General features: G+C 39.0%; 2 protein-coding genes across 2 annotated transcripts in view; one reads left to right on the top strand and one right to left on the bottom strand.

Moving 5' to 3' along the window:
- LOC125232066 (tol-Pal system protein TolA-like) overlaps positions 1–15119 on the top strand; it is a 65511-nt gene that overhangs the window by 37230 nt on the left and 13162 nt on the right. The gene's annotated exons all lie outside the window — the stretch shown is intronic.
- Positions 1–15119, bottom strand: part of LOC125232058 (mitochondrial glutamate carrier 1-like) — a 33570-nt gene that overhangs the window by 13556 nt on the left and 4895 nt on the right. Inside the window, exons 3-5 of the mRNA XM_048137676.1 lie at positions 14950–15084; positions 12330–12479; positions 675–808 (exon numbers count right to left, since the gene is read on the bottom strand). Of these exons, the coding sequence (XP_047993633.1) occupies positions 675–808; positions 12330–12479; positions 14950–15084 (419 nt within the window). The remainder of the gene's footprint in view (positions 1–674; positions 809–12329; positions 12480–14949; positions 15085–15119) is intronic.

A 15119-nucleotide genomic window follows, 5' to 3' on the forward strand; every position in this document is an offset into this window, starting at 1 on the left:
CACGACAAATTAGATAAATAAACACGAATGGCACTATTCCATTGCCCAGTTTATTTGATCTAGTGATTCATCGCAATTTAAATTTCTTGTGATAGCTAAAGCTAGCCAAGACAATCTCCTTGAAACTTAAAAATATGACATCCAAACACAACCGTTCTCCCGCATATGCACACTCCATCATCTGCCAGAACACCGACAGACTCCTCCCATAGTACATCGTAAAGGGGCTATGGTTACCTTACTTCGCCCACGCATCTGGATCTTGACTAGCTCAGGTGGTGACGACAATCTGACACGAGCATTCACTTGCCGAACACCGGCAGACTTCTGCCAGAGCGCATCGTAAAGGGACTACGGGTACCTTACTTCGCCTGCGCAGCCAGTCGGCCCGCGTCCTGCATCTGGATCTTCAGCAGTTCCATGGAGGTGGTGACGACGATCTGCCGGAACACGCCAGGCTCCTGCTAGACATCATTGTAGAGGCTAAGGCTAGCTTTCTCCACTTGCGCAGCCAGGCGGCCCGCGTCCTACATCTGGATCTTTAGCAGTTCCATGGGGTGACGACGATCTGACACGGGCGTTCATCTGCCGAACACGGGCAGACTCTTGCTAGACATCGTTGTAAAGGAGTCCTGTCAGATAAAGCTGTAAATGGGCTATGATTCTGAGGTTACCTTTCTTCGCCTGCGCAGCCAGACGGCCCGCGTCCTGCATCTGGATCTTGAGCAGCTCCATGGGGGTGGTGACGACGATCTGGCACGCGCCCGCGCCGCCGCCCGCTATCATCTGCCGGAATACCGGCAGGCTCCTGTTACATAACAAATATCGGGTTATTCGCCTATTTATTCAGTTTTTTTTTTCAACAGAAAGACTAACGGAACAACCACGAGGATCTTTATTGAGAGAATAAATAGTTAGGTAAGTAGCGTGATAATTAACCAAGATCGATACTAGGTAAATGACATTCATCCGAGTTGAACACTACACTTTTTCACTGCGAAGACGAGGAAAGATAAAATTATTAAGGTATTGCACAATTTGTAGATAAACAATGACCTATCTCACAGCTTGAGAAATAAGAACAATAGGTAGTTATTGTTATTTACTATGTATATCCTAAGAGAGCCTTTCTGACTGCACAAAGCAAGGGCTCGAGAATATCAATTTTTATTTTTGAATAGGTACCTACATATCATACACTAAAGAAAATTTGACGAAGACCAATCGGTGGCCCGAAGTGGAAATCGAACACATACCAGTTTAATACTGTTTTCATTCATACGTTACATTATACACTAAAGTACACATTTAATGTACAAACAAGCATCACAATGAAGTAGGTTAGATTGCAGCCGTTCAAACAATAGGTTATTTAATAGGAAGAAGCCTTCAAAGAGTGGAAATGTTCCTCCCGCGATAGTGTAAACGCCCGTTAGTAGGTTTCAAACTAAATGTGTACTCACACGGGCACCAACGAAACTGCGCTAAAGTGGTTTTGGAGATTTATAGCTGGCTGTGTACATGGCCGGTTTTTAATCTTATTAGGGCCACTTGCACCAACGAACGGAGGGTTAACCCACCATTTTATATGGAATTTGACAGTTGACAGCCCACTAACCCTTAGTTAAGTGGTTGGTGCAATTGGGCCTTATAGTTGATCCGACACTTTATTATTTGCATAAAATACATAGTGTACAGTAAGATGGTCAAAGGTAAAAAGTAGAAATATTGTAGTTTCGTCCACTTTTCTCGCGTTTGTAAGGGACAACGTTACAGTATTGCACAGTGTGGGATCAGACCTCATTTTTGACCATGGTCTTTTTATTGTAAAAACCGGTAGCCTAGACCAAAACAATGCTACGACTAAAACTCCCGAATGTCAAATATGACTAGTTTACGAGAAAAATTTTTTAGAAATTTAGGGCAAATGTACCCGAAAATTGACTAAAACTCAAAATATCCTGAGAACGGTATCGATTATCAAAAAACACTTTTAAGAGAACTTATAGAACTACCAATATACTATCGTATGGAATAATCAGCACGGTCCTAGCATCATTCATATCGGTATTAGAACCAAATTAGTCATTTTCGATTTTGATTTTTTTTCTCGAAAGTTCCTGTATATTAGCATTTCTTTTATTTTTAGGGTTCCGTACCTCAAAGAGGAAAAACGGAACCCTTATAGGATCACTCGCGTGTCTGTCTGTCCCTCTGTCACAGCCGATTTCTCCGAAAGTACTGGACCGATTTACTTGAAATTTGGCACACATATGTAAACCTGTGGCCCAAAGACGGACATGTAATTTAATTAAATGAAATTTAATCACAGGGGCCACTTTTGGGGGGTAACATTGAAAATTAAAAATCAAAGTTATTAAAACTATATTGTGTTACATATCAAATGAAAGAGCATTTTATAAGCATTTGAAGTATATTTTTTTTATTTTTTTATTTTGGTAATTTAGAAGTAATTTAAGAAAATACGCAAAAAATGACCATTCCCCCCCTTTATCTCCGAAATTACTTAGCGTAAAATTTTCAAAAAAATACACAGGATAGCCCTCTACCTGTAGATTACAGGAAAACCTATTAGAAATCTACAGTCAAGCGTAAGTCGGACTTAAGAGAAAAAAACTCAGATTACGAATTTCACTCACTGCCGCTGCAAGTAGTTACTAAACGTCTTAAAATGTTGTAATCGCGTTGGACAGGTATAAAGAAATTAATTTCGGTTTCGTTTGTTATAGAAATTGTTAAAAAGAAAAAATCATTTTCCAAAATGACTTAAGTTCCTACTAAAAAAGAGGCGCTTAAGACCGTTTAGAACTTCACTGACCATAATATTGCCCACATAGGTCCAAAAAAAGGTGTATATATACGAAAACAAAAAAATTGTGCCATCGACAACCAAAATCAGAAGTCCATTTTGCTCTATCTCTTATCGTTTCCGAAATATACGCGAAATCTAAGTACGAAATTTAATGTACGTTGCCATTACATTTCGTCAGGCGCTCATGACCTGTTTGTATGGAAATGTCGAAATCCGACTCGCACTTGACCAATTTTCATAGAAAGTTGAGTTTTATTTAGTTTTGAAGGAAGTTTCTTGTTTTTAACCACCAACGCAAAAACGACGGAGTGTTTTATAATAATTTAAGGTTTGACGCTTGACATGTCTGTCTGTGGCATCATAGCTCCCGAACGAATCAATCGATTTTGACTTAGTTTTTAATGTTTAAGGTGAATTCGACGACAGTTTTTTTTGTACCACGTAGGTGGGTATCAGGCATACGGTCTGCCTGATGGAAAGCGGTCACTGTAACCTATGGACGCCTGCCACTCAAGGAGTGGCACATGTGCGTTGCCGACTCATTAGAAACTTGTACAAACCTGTAGGTACTTAGAAGGGGCCTGGGTGCCGACGACTCAAAGGACAATCTATTCTCCTAATTAGTTCCGTAGGTCCTCCCTCGTTGAGCTCTGGCTGCCTTACTCACCGGCAGGAACAATGAGTTTACGCTCTGTCTTGCGTGAGCGACGGGCGACGCGACGCGATGCGACGGCGATGGCTCAAGGTCATCGCGTATCCATCGCGCGAAACTTCGGCACTAGCATTTGGTGATTAGAATCAGAAGATTCGCCGTCTTTCACAATGTGCAAATGGTCTAGCGGGTTTGACTTCTAGGTGGAACCGTTTGCGCCATGAGTGTCGTGAGTTCGAATCTCGGCTCACGCAATCTTTTTGCATTTTTATTTACTTTTTTTCTTTTATGTTCTACTAGCTTTTGCCCGCGGCTTCTCTTGAAAGACGGACAAACAAACAGACACACACACACTTTCCAGTTTAATCAGTATGGATTATTTGATTTTATTTACCTGCTTATTTCTTTCTCTAAGATTCTACTTTCTTATTTTTTTTTAAGAACTCCGGGTTTTATACTAACAAGGAGAGTTTTAAGTAGCACACAATAATACTGCATTTTGTTTTTATTAACTTAATGTTTATTTTAATCCATACTAATATTATAAACGGGAAAGTGTGTGTGTGTCTATTTATTTGTCCGTCCTTCACGGCAAAACTGAGCGACGAATTAACGTATACTATTTACTTAATAACGAATGCTATTTACTTAATGATGAAATGAAAAAATGTCATACAGTGTAACCCAGTGTTTTTTAATGCTGCCATCTAGTGTCGACTGGCATAACCACTACACTAAGAGCCCTTATTCCTTAGAGCGTTCATCAATTTCGTGAAATAGCCATTGATAGATGGCGTTGGCGCTCGGTACGCGAGCCACCGGTAACGCAACACACAGGCAAGAATGATCTTGATAGTTTTGAATTTAATTGCTAGTAACAATTCTTTTGGTTTCATGTGTTAACGATACACGTGCGAAAAGGAAATTCGTAACTCGTGTCGATTTAAAACACTCCCTTCGGTCGTGTTTTAATTTATCGCCACTCGTTTCGAACTTCCTTTTTTACGTACTTGTATCGTAATGTACTATTATTTTAAAGCACATAAAATTCGAATAAATACACTGCTGACACGGGCCCGCTCACTGCTCAGTTCAGTCTGCGCCCAGCGCTCATAGACAGTGGACCTACGTTCGATAGTCCGGCGCACCGTGCTCTCGTAAGCGTAAGCAGCTAGATAGTTCTGAGAAGTGCTGTATAGGTACTGCGACTAAACAAATTTTGATCCTGTTGGTGGCAAACAGGCATACGGTCCGCCTGATTTTTACACATGCAATTTTATCCAAGAAATTTTACTTGAAATCTGATGAGAGTTTGAATTATTATTATATTTCGGGACCAGGGGAGGGGACCGATTTTTGAGTCTCACGCGTTCGAATTCAGAAAATTGTCACTGAAAATACTAAGCAATTCACTGTTTTCAACCGGTATTTTAGTGACAAATCCCATATGTGAGATTCAAAAACCGGCCCCTAGGATGAGGTTCTGGTTTTCATGGTGGAGTCAGGATATGGTCAACAAAACTGCTATTTTACTCATTATAACTCCACTATGTTTGGGCTTATTACATTTGGACTGATGAGCAGCGTCGATCTCGATGATGTCCAAGGTCACATGATCGAGTCAGGAAATGAATAACAGAACTGCTATTCTACTTATCGTAACTCGACCATGTTTGATCTCATTAGCCGGGCCAATAACACATGTAATTTTTTGCACACAGCTCAGCTCTTTGAAACTGTTTATTTTAAGTTACTTACAATTAGTAGGTACCATATAATAATAATATATTCTTATCTCTTGTAAACTATACAAAAAAGTTAACACATGAAACCAAAAGAATTGTTACTAGCAATTAAATTCAAAACTATCAAGATCATTCTTGCCTGTGTGTTGCGTTACCGGTGGCTCGCGTACCGAGCGCCAACGCCATCTATCAATGGCTATTTCACGAGTGTTTTAAATCGACACGAGTTACGAATTTCCTTTTCGCACGTGTATCGTACGACGTTTTTCAGTACAGATGAGCCTCCGAAGTTTCGACCTGGCATATAATGAACCACTTCTCGCACTAGTGCGTAAAAAAAACACCATCTGTACTGAAAAATATCTATCGACACAAAGGTATGTCTTATATGTATGTTTTTTTTATATGGCAACAAGAAGTTCTTAAAGAGTAGTCTAATTATATTTTTTTTGTATGGGTACCTTTCCTTGTTAGTATAAAAGCCGGAGTTATTAAAAATAAAATAAAAATAAGAATGTAGATTCTTACAGAATGAAAAAAGTAAACAATCAAATAATAGAAAATAAAAGAAACAAAAATAAAACTGCAAAAGCACGCCTCAGCCGAGGTTCGAACTCACACCGCTGGCGCGGCGTCCAGACGTCGAAACCGCTAGGCTACGAGCCCGTTGTAATGACTAGTTAATTTTGTGATCCTATTCACCAAAGTCAAGTGTTAGTAGGTACATATATCGTAAGGTCATCGCACTAGTGTTTCATATTTTTAGTTCACACTTAAATTTTAATATTTTACGCAGACAATCTCGTATCACCGTGCACATAATCAAAGGCTGTCAATACAAGTTACAAAAGTTGTAATTTCCTTACTTTTTAGGCACATTACTCCTTTGGTCAACTTATGTTAATTTGAATATTTTGAATTTTTATTATAAGAAAATATAAAGAATGTATCAATCGAATGTATAAATATGAAAGTAATCAATCGTTATTTCTCTAGTCCGACCTCTCTACGTATTGAATTTGCTTCTAAAAATCAAATAGCTTGATCGCGCGCCCATCGCCATCGCATCGCGTCGCATCGCCGTCGCGGACCGTCGGCGTCGCGGGCCGTCGCTTACGCAAGACACTCCCATATGAACACAGCGGTTTGATCACATCGCGTCGCTTAACATTCGCATGTTCATCGCTAGTTCGTCGCGTCGCATCGCCGTCGCGTTCCGTCGCCCACCTAAGACAAGTCCATAGAGATAGAAGGTTTGATTTCGTCGCATCGCATCGCGTCGCCGTCGCGGGTTCGTCGCTCACGCAAGACGCGGCGTAAGAAGAAGTATTGCATAGATTTCATCGAGGGAACCGGCCCCTTCCCCTTCTCTTTGTGGGGAGTAGTCACGTGCGATTTCATGACTATTGGGATAAATCGGATCAGTTTGACCCAAGGAACAATTTTGCCAAGCAGCATCGCCACAGGCAAAAGTGCAAAGTCGCTGGCCTTACTAGTAGAGCGGCGAGAGGGTCTCGGGAAAAGTTGATGTGACTGGAGAGTATACTGCTGACAAGTGGTATCGTTGTGATCGGTACACTTTACTGAGTACGAAATAATGACTTGTCACTTTCTCAGACTGTGGGGGGGTTAACTATGACGTCACAAAGATCGCGGTCCCGGGTTTAATTTTTTTGCCAATTTGTCTAGAACCCCTTATCCAATTTTGAAAAATGAGGTGTCGATTGAAAGCGTATAACATGCTGATTAAGATTTATTATATGTGAAAAGTATAGTTTTGTTAGTTATTTTTTAATTAACAATAATGCAAAAAATACGTTTTTTTACTCTCTTTTTTGATTTTTGTGACTCAAAAAGGCAATGAAAACGGCCACTTAGCTAAAAAATATGTTATAGTATAAATCATTTAACTACATTATTAAGCTATCTGTTGCTTTTTGAATTTCTACGATCGGATAATAAATGAGCAAACTACAACCACATACCTGTAGGCGGGGAGTACCGCTTGACACGCGTTCCCATACATTCGGCGTCTACCAAATTACACCTCGCGCAAAATTCGTTTCAAGCAGATATACCTCTAATCTTATTCATCGTAACCTATCAATATTGATATCATTTGAAAGCACAATTAAAGTACTTTAAAAAACAATGTCAATCATTTTTTTTAAATCAATAATCGCCAGTCTGTGGTGGTTACAAAGGAAAAAAGTGGGTATGCAATTTGACTGGTTTCCTAGGTTTGATACCCTAGACGAGTTTAAAAGGGGAGGTAAAGGTGACATATGGGTTTTCTCTGGCCTAAAAGCTACACAGAGGGTCAGGGAGAAAAAACTAGGGTTTAAGTTTAGTTTTAAGTTATTTTTCCTTTATTTGTTGATTTTATTGTGTTAAATTTTTTTGTAATTTTATCAAGGATACACGTTGGTTTCTTTTGCTAAAAGTTGCCTTTTTTATGAGAATGAAGTTTATGGCTTTTTCCGATAGAGACTAAAATTAACTTTCAAATAAGGCCACATAGTCATACTTTTACTTATATAATATTAAGGGTATGACTATGTATCAGTAGGCCACATAGTCATACTTTTACTTATATAATATTAAGGGTATGACTATGTATCAGTATGACTATGTGGCCTTATTTGAAAGTTAATTTTAGTCTCTATCGGAAAATTCATAACATTTCTCATAAAAAAGGGAATTTTCAGCAAAAGAAACCAATGTGTATCCTTGATAAAATTACAAAAAAATTAAACACAATAAAATCAACAAATAAAAGAAAAAATAACTTAAAACTAAACTTAAACCCTAGTTTTTTTCTCCCCTGACCCTCTGTATAGCTTTTAGGCCAGAGAACAACCCATATGTCACCTTTACCTCCCCTTTTAAACTCGTCTAGGGTATCAAACCTAGGAAACCAGTCAAATTGCATACCCACTTTTTTCCTTTGTAACCACCACAGACTGGCGATTATTGATTTTATGAAAATGATTGACATTGTTTCTTAAAGTACTTTAATTGTACTTTCAAATGATACCAATATTGATAGGTTACGATGAATAAGATTAGAGGTATATCTGCTTGAAACGAATTTTGCGCGAGGTGTAATTTGGTAGACGCCGAATGTATGGGAACGCGTGTCAAGCGGTACTCCCCGCCTACAGGTATGTGGTTGTAGTTTGCTTATTTATTATCCGATCGTAGAAATTTAAAAAGCAACAGATAGCTTAATAATGTAGTTAAATGATTTATATAACATATTTTTTAGCTAAGTGGCCGTTTTCATTGCCTTTTTGAGTCACAAAAATCAAAAAAGAGAGTAAAAAAAAAGTATTTTTTGCATTATTATTAATTAAAAAATAACTAACAAAACTATACTCTTCACATATAATAAATCTTAATCAGCATGTTATACGCTTTCAATCGACACCTCATTTTTCAAAATTGGATAAGGGGTTCTAGACAAATTGGCAAAAAATTGAAACCCGGGACCGCGATCTTTGTGACGTCATAGTTAACCCCCCCACAGTCTGAGAAAGTGACAAGTCATTATTTCGTACTCAGTAAAGTCTACCGATCACAACGATACCACTTGTCAGCAGTATACTCTCCAGTCACATCAACTTCAAAACTAGACGACTTTTTTCAATTCCGCCGCCTTACTATTATCCTACTGGTCACCAAACACAAATATGGCAAAGGTAAAATGAGCATAGTTTGAAAATTATAAGTTCTAGCTATATACTTCCAAAGACAGTATTGTATAGAATTTTATAGAGAATATACTTCTCTTAGACGTTATTGTTGTAGCTTTTACGGTTTTCATGGAAATATAAAAAAACTGAAAACAGGGATACAAAAGTGGGGAGGAGGGGAAACATTGACACCTCGGCGTGTTTCTACTTCATTTTTTTCTTATCCATACTAATATTATAAATGCGAAAGTAACTCTGTCTGTCTGTCTGTCTGTCTGTCTGTCTGTCTGTCTGTTACGCTTTCCCGCTTAAACCACGCAACCGATTTTGATGAAATTTGGAACAGACAATCTTTAGACCCTGAGACAGAACATAGGCTACTTTTTATTTCGAAAAAAAGGGATGAAGGGGTTGAAAAAGAGGTTGAAAGTTTGTATGGGATTTCTTAATTTTAAATGATAAAACATTGAAACTTTATATTTTAGCACTTGATAAGAAATCATTAAACATATATTTAAAGTCACATACAGGTCGAACGCGATTAATTAACATTATTTTTACCTTTAAAATAAACACGTGGGAAATAAACATTAACTAAAAGCGGGTAGATTATATTTATTTGTCTACCCCGAAGATTTATATAAATTAATATCGGGTAGTTTTGTGTTGTTTACATCTCCGGTGACATTTTGCTGGGACGTCAGTCTTCCGCGACGACGGCCAGTGCAACCTGGCCGAAACGTTGGGAAAAAAGGTAAAAATAATGTTAATTAATCGCGTTCGACCTGTATGTGACTTTAAATATGTGTACAAAGCGCGAGAACTTAAAGTGTTATATCATTAAACATCTTGATAAGGGATAGGGATAGGGATAGGGATAGCGATAGGGATAGCGAAAGGGATAGGGATAGCGATAGGGATAGCGATAGGGATAACGATAGGGATAGCGATAGGGATAGCGATAGCGATAGCGTTTGCGATAGCGATAGCGATAGCGATAGCGACAGCGATAGCGATAGCGATAGGGATACGGATACGGATACGGATAATATGGGTATCGTTAGAGGGATACGGATAATCGGTCGGCGGTCTCTTACAATCAATGTGCTCGTTGTTTGCTTGCTTGAAGATTACGTTTGCGATAAGTATAAGCAAAATGTAAAAAATTGTAAGGGATAATAGAAAAAAGTACTTTTTACCCACCGATCATAGTGTCGAAATACGGGCTATGTGGGATGTTTATAAAGGTTTCCCCAGCGTATATAGAATTACCTATGCTGTGGTCGATGTGTAATATTTCTACAATCATTGCAAGCAAAAGTATTATGTGCAATCGAAATAATCGCAGATAAATATACCTACAGAGAAACCTAAGGATCCAAATGAAAATCTTAATGAATACTTTTATTACGCGGGCGAAGCCGCGGGTAACAGCTAGTAATCCTATAAGCTATATACATGCCAAGTTTCATGTTTTCTGCCAGACGGGACTATAGATGGCATCCACGACTACACATCACGGCTTAAAATGGGACCAGCAAGTAGATAAACTGTGTGATAGTCTGGGCAGTGCGTGCTTTGCCTTAGGTCGAGTTGCAAAGTCTGTGGCTCCAGAAGTAGCCTGGACATCCTATTTCGCCACTGTCCATTCATTAATACAGTACGGTGTGGAGCTCTGGGGACGTTGCGCGTTGTGCTGAATGGAAGAGGGTCTTTCGCTTTAAGAAACGAGCTATCAGGATCGTTACTCAGGTACCTGTAGACACCCCGGCCAAAGAACTCTTTAAAAAATAAGAATCCTGAGACTGCCTGCAATAGTTATCATGCGGGTAGCCATTTATGTAAGAGAGAACTTGGAAGCATACAAAACCATGGGTGGCTGACTCCGCGATTCTATCGCCGCGCTACAAGTACATGTCAGCGGCCGCGAGTTCGCGGCCCATTCATTGGCGACGACCTTCGCGCGGCGAAATAAAATGCAATGTTGGCTGCTCGCGTACGGTCCGTTTGTTAATGAAGGTAATAATTTAGAATGGCGGTATTTTGTGAACATCAAAGGAGTGAGCCTTCTGTACTTGTATATATTCTGTGACAACATTAACAACATGTGTTCCAAGTACAACACTCTAAATGCCGGAAAGTTAGTAGGTATCGACCGTATATTGGCGAAATCCAACAAGTTAACACATGTGATGGACCCTGCCGTCTATAATAAATTGCCGCAATATGTGGTTGAAGTACCTGAGTGTCGAACTTTAAGTATTGCTTAAAAAATTGGCAGGTCGAGCACCCGTTCTACACTTATGACAATTTTTTTATTACCTAATTAGAAAAATATTTTTGTTAATTTTTTATGTGAATATTGCCTAACTTTTTGTAATTTCAATCTTCTGTCTATTTATTTTCTAAGTATTATTGTTGTATGAATATTATTTTTTTAAATCAAATCTTGAGGTGTAAAATGGCGTTACAAATAAATGAGTATGAGTAGTATTAGATTATTTTGACCATTAAAAGTTTGTACGGAACCCTCGGTGGGCGAGTCCGACTCGCACTTGGCCGGTTTTTTACTGAAAGATGATTAGCTTCCCTATATGCTATAATTTTTTCACTAAGCAATTCCATAGGATCTAGAAATTATGGTGTGCTTAATTACTCTATGGGGATTTTATATGGGACGTTTAAACACACCATAATTTCTAGATCCTATGGAATTGCTTAATGCAAAAATTATAGCATATAGGGAAGCTAATCACCTTTCAGTAAAAAAATAAAAGAAATGCTAATATACAGGAACTTTCGAGAAAAAAAATCAAAATAGAAAATGACTAATTTGGTTCTAATACCGATATGAATGATGCTAGGACCGTGCTGATTATTTCATACGATAGTATATTGGTAGTTCTATAAGTTCTCTTAAAAGTGTTTTTTGATAATCGATACCGTTCTCAGGATATTTTGAGTTTTAGTCAATTTTCGGGTACATTTGCCCTAAATTTCAAAAAATTATTTCTCGTAAACTAGTCATATTTGACATTCGGGAGTTTTAGTCGTAGCATTGTTTTGGTCTAGGCTACCGGTTTTTACAATAAAAAGACCATGGTCAAAAATGAGGTCTGATCCCACACTGTGTATTGTTACCTATTAGTTTCTAGTTTCTTATCGGACTGTAAAGGTCAGGGTGACGTTGAATTGTTTGAAGCATTTCGTCAGTACCTTTAAACACACAATTCTATATAAATATCTAGATTTTACACATATTTCCCAGATCTAGGAAACGACTAACGATTTCGATGAAATTTAGCTATTCTATACTGGGATGACGCGCTTTACATCAATCGATCTATTATGGTACTTATCTGTGGTGCGTTAATAACAAAATAGCCATGTATTAATGTAATTACCCGTCAGGCAGCGTGAGGTAGTAGCGGAACATGTCGTTGCAGGCCAGCTTGATGGCCTTCTCGGGCGTGACGAGGATGATGTTGACCGCCGAGCCGCGGTACATGCCGAAATACCCTTCTGCGGCGTACGTCTTCTTAAAACAATCCAACCTGTTGACAAACATTTGTTTACGGAATGTTTTCATTCCTAGAAAATTCCCCCGAAATTAAATTTTGAAAAATCCCCCGACTGCGACATAGTGGACCGATTTTCATGAATCATGGCTAAGAACACTCAGATTTCAGACAAAAAAAACTAAATCTAAATCGGTTCATCCGTTCGGGTTCGGGAGCTACGATGCCACAGACAGACACACACACAGACAGACAAACAAACAAACAAACAAACAGACAGACAGACAGACAGACAGACAGACAGACAGACAGACACGTCAAACTTATAACACCCCTTCGTTTTTGCGTCGGGGGTTAAAAAGAGCCATAAGGTAGATACAGCGGGGCAAATTTCGACTGGTGGACAATTGTAACTAATCCATTTTTTCCAATATTACGCTATGATGTTGAGTTCTACATGAATCCACTTAACACACCTACATATATAACCGGTGGACTCTCTATCTAACATGGAAAAATTGACCAGTTACATTTGCCCCCCTGTCGATAAAGAATCAATTACACATAAGCAAGAAAGAGACAACGCTCCACGAAGACGAAACACCGATGTGCAATAATTATAGCCGGGTACTGTATTTGGGTTTGAAATACAAACAGTACGGGTAATATAATTTTTTATGCGCTTGTTGCGCAATAACAGGCGGTCTAGCGAAGATGACAATCGATTTACCCCCACAGACGAACAACAAATAATATAGACGTACTCGTTTAGAACTTCCTTCGGCGAACATTCCAAGTGATTCCAAGACATTGTCGAGGTTTTTTTCGGGGTTTCAGTATGAGTTTTTTCAAAAAAGGGGCGTCCGCACGGTGCATGTAACTCTAGAGTTGCAGGCTACAGTGCCTGTTCATCGTCAGGCGGCCTGTATGCCGGTTTGCCACCGACGTGGGTTTAAAAATGGCACGTAACTATTTCCATACCAAAGACATATCTAACTCCGTATAGACAGATAAAGTCTAAGAACAAAACGTACCTCAGTACCATACAGAAAAAGGTACGGTGGCCTAGATGGCATTACACCTTTGGGGTACCCTCAGTTAGATGGCGCTAATATTAATATGTATTTGACATTTTAAAACATAATTATCAAGCTAAGAATATAGGCCAAATTGTCAAAACTGATGTTCAAAAGTTTTAAGCCTGTGTCGAGAGATGGCAGTCTACGCACTGTGATTACACATTTTACTTTGACAGTAACTCACTATAATACTCGATCCTCTTGTTCCATACGTTATTACAGGTTCTGTAGACGTTTCTATTAACGATTGTCATATTGGCTAGGCCCCTAGATTGGCACGACTCGATACTTGATATACTCTATACTACGGCTGTCCAATTCTATACATGGCCTGGTTGCCAAAGTCGCTTATTAGGTGAGACAGGTGGACAAAGACATAATTGACACCTTTACGCTTTATTTCATTTTACATTAACTAGCTAGGTAATATCGTTGTTGCCAGGCAAACTCATCTAAAGTGAAGTGATATGTAATTTCTATTATGCATGGGACCCCAATCTTGGTTATCATTTAGGCTAACTTCTTCATCAATGTTATCATAATCAGACGGGTTAGAACAAATACGGATATGAATATTGGACAGATAAATTGTACATCTGGATTCTGGATTAATAACCACAAAATCAAAATTTTGAAAAAACCCCCGACCCCGACATAGTGGACCGATGTTCATGAAACATGGCAAAGAACACTCCCGACTAACTCAGCTTTCATAAAAAAAAACTAATCTAAATCGGTTCATCCGTTCGGGAGCTACGATGTCACAGACAGACCCCGTCGTTTTTGCGTCGGGGGTTAAAAATAAGTTGAAATTACTAAGAGATCCCTTTTTAAATAACGATGGGTAGATAGTCCAAATCGTGTATGAGATACTTGTCAGGCTTCCCTTGTACCAATCCTGTGTGCGTGGCTACGAATCGTGAGGGAATCGTCAACGAATCGAGAAGCATTCGGCTACGCACACTGCTCGTTCTGTATACTATATCGTTGCTACTTTGAAAAAAGCTCGTATCTCACGCTGCTCCTCAAAGTTAAAACGCAGTAAGTCTATATGCATTCCATACATACTTACTACAATTGTCTTTTCATTGACAGACGAAGATACAAGTTTTTTTAAAAGTAGTGACGATATACATCTATACCTAAACATAGGCCTGCGATACACATGCCTGTAGCATGCACAGTACAAAATTACTCGCAACTGTACAGCCTGGCAAAAAAGAATAGAAAATAATAGGGGAGCCACCGTCCATATAAACCGCTTTGTGTGTGGCAACTATTCTGACACTTCTGGATGAGATAAGTAAGTGTTGCTATGAAAAAAAATTGTTTCTTTTTTGCCAAGCTTTACGTGGCTGGCATACCAGTTGTGCAAGCTACAAAAATGTGTATTGTAGCCATTGTAGGCCTATATGAGTGATACTGACATGTTTTTGTACTGTTTCTCGCCATTGGGGCCGATGACCTGGTTCTGCAGCCGCGTCTTCACCAAGTCGATGGGGAACACACACGACACGCCGATGATGCCCGCGATGCCGCCGTTTATGATCTTTGGTATTAGCCTGGAAACATACCACTCTTCACTCACTGATAAACG

This window comes from Leguminivora glycinivorella, chromosome 1, assembly GCF_023078275.1.
Source record: "Leguminivora glycinivorella isolate SPB_JAAS2020 chromosome 1, LegGlyc_1.1, whole genome shotgun sequence".
NCBI classification, from domain to species: domain Eukaryota; kingdom Metazoa; phylum Arthropoda; class Insecta; order Lepidoptera; family Tortricidae; genus Leguminivora; species Leguminivora glycinivorella.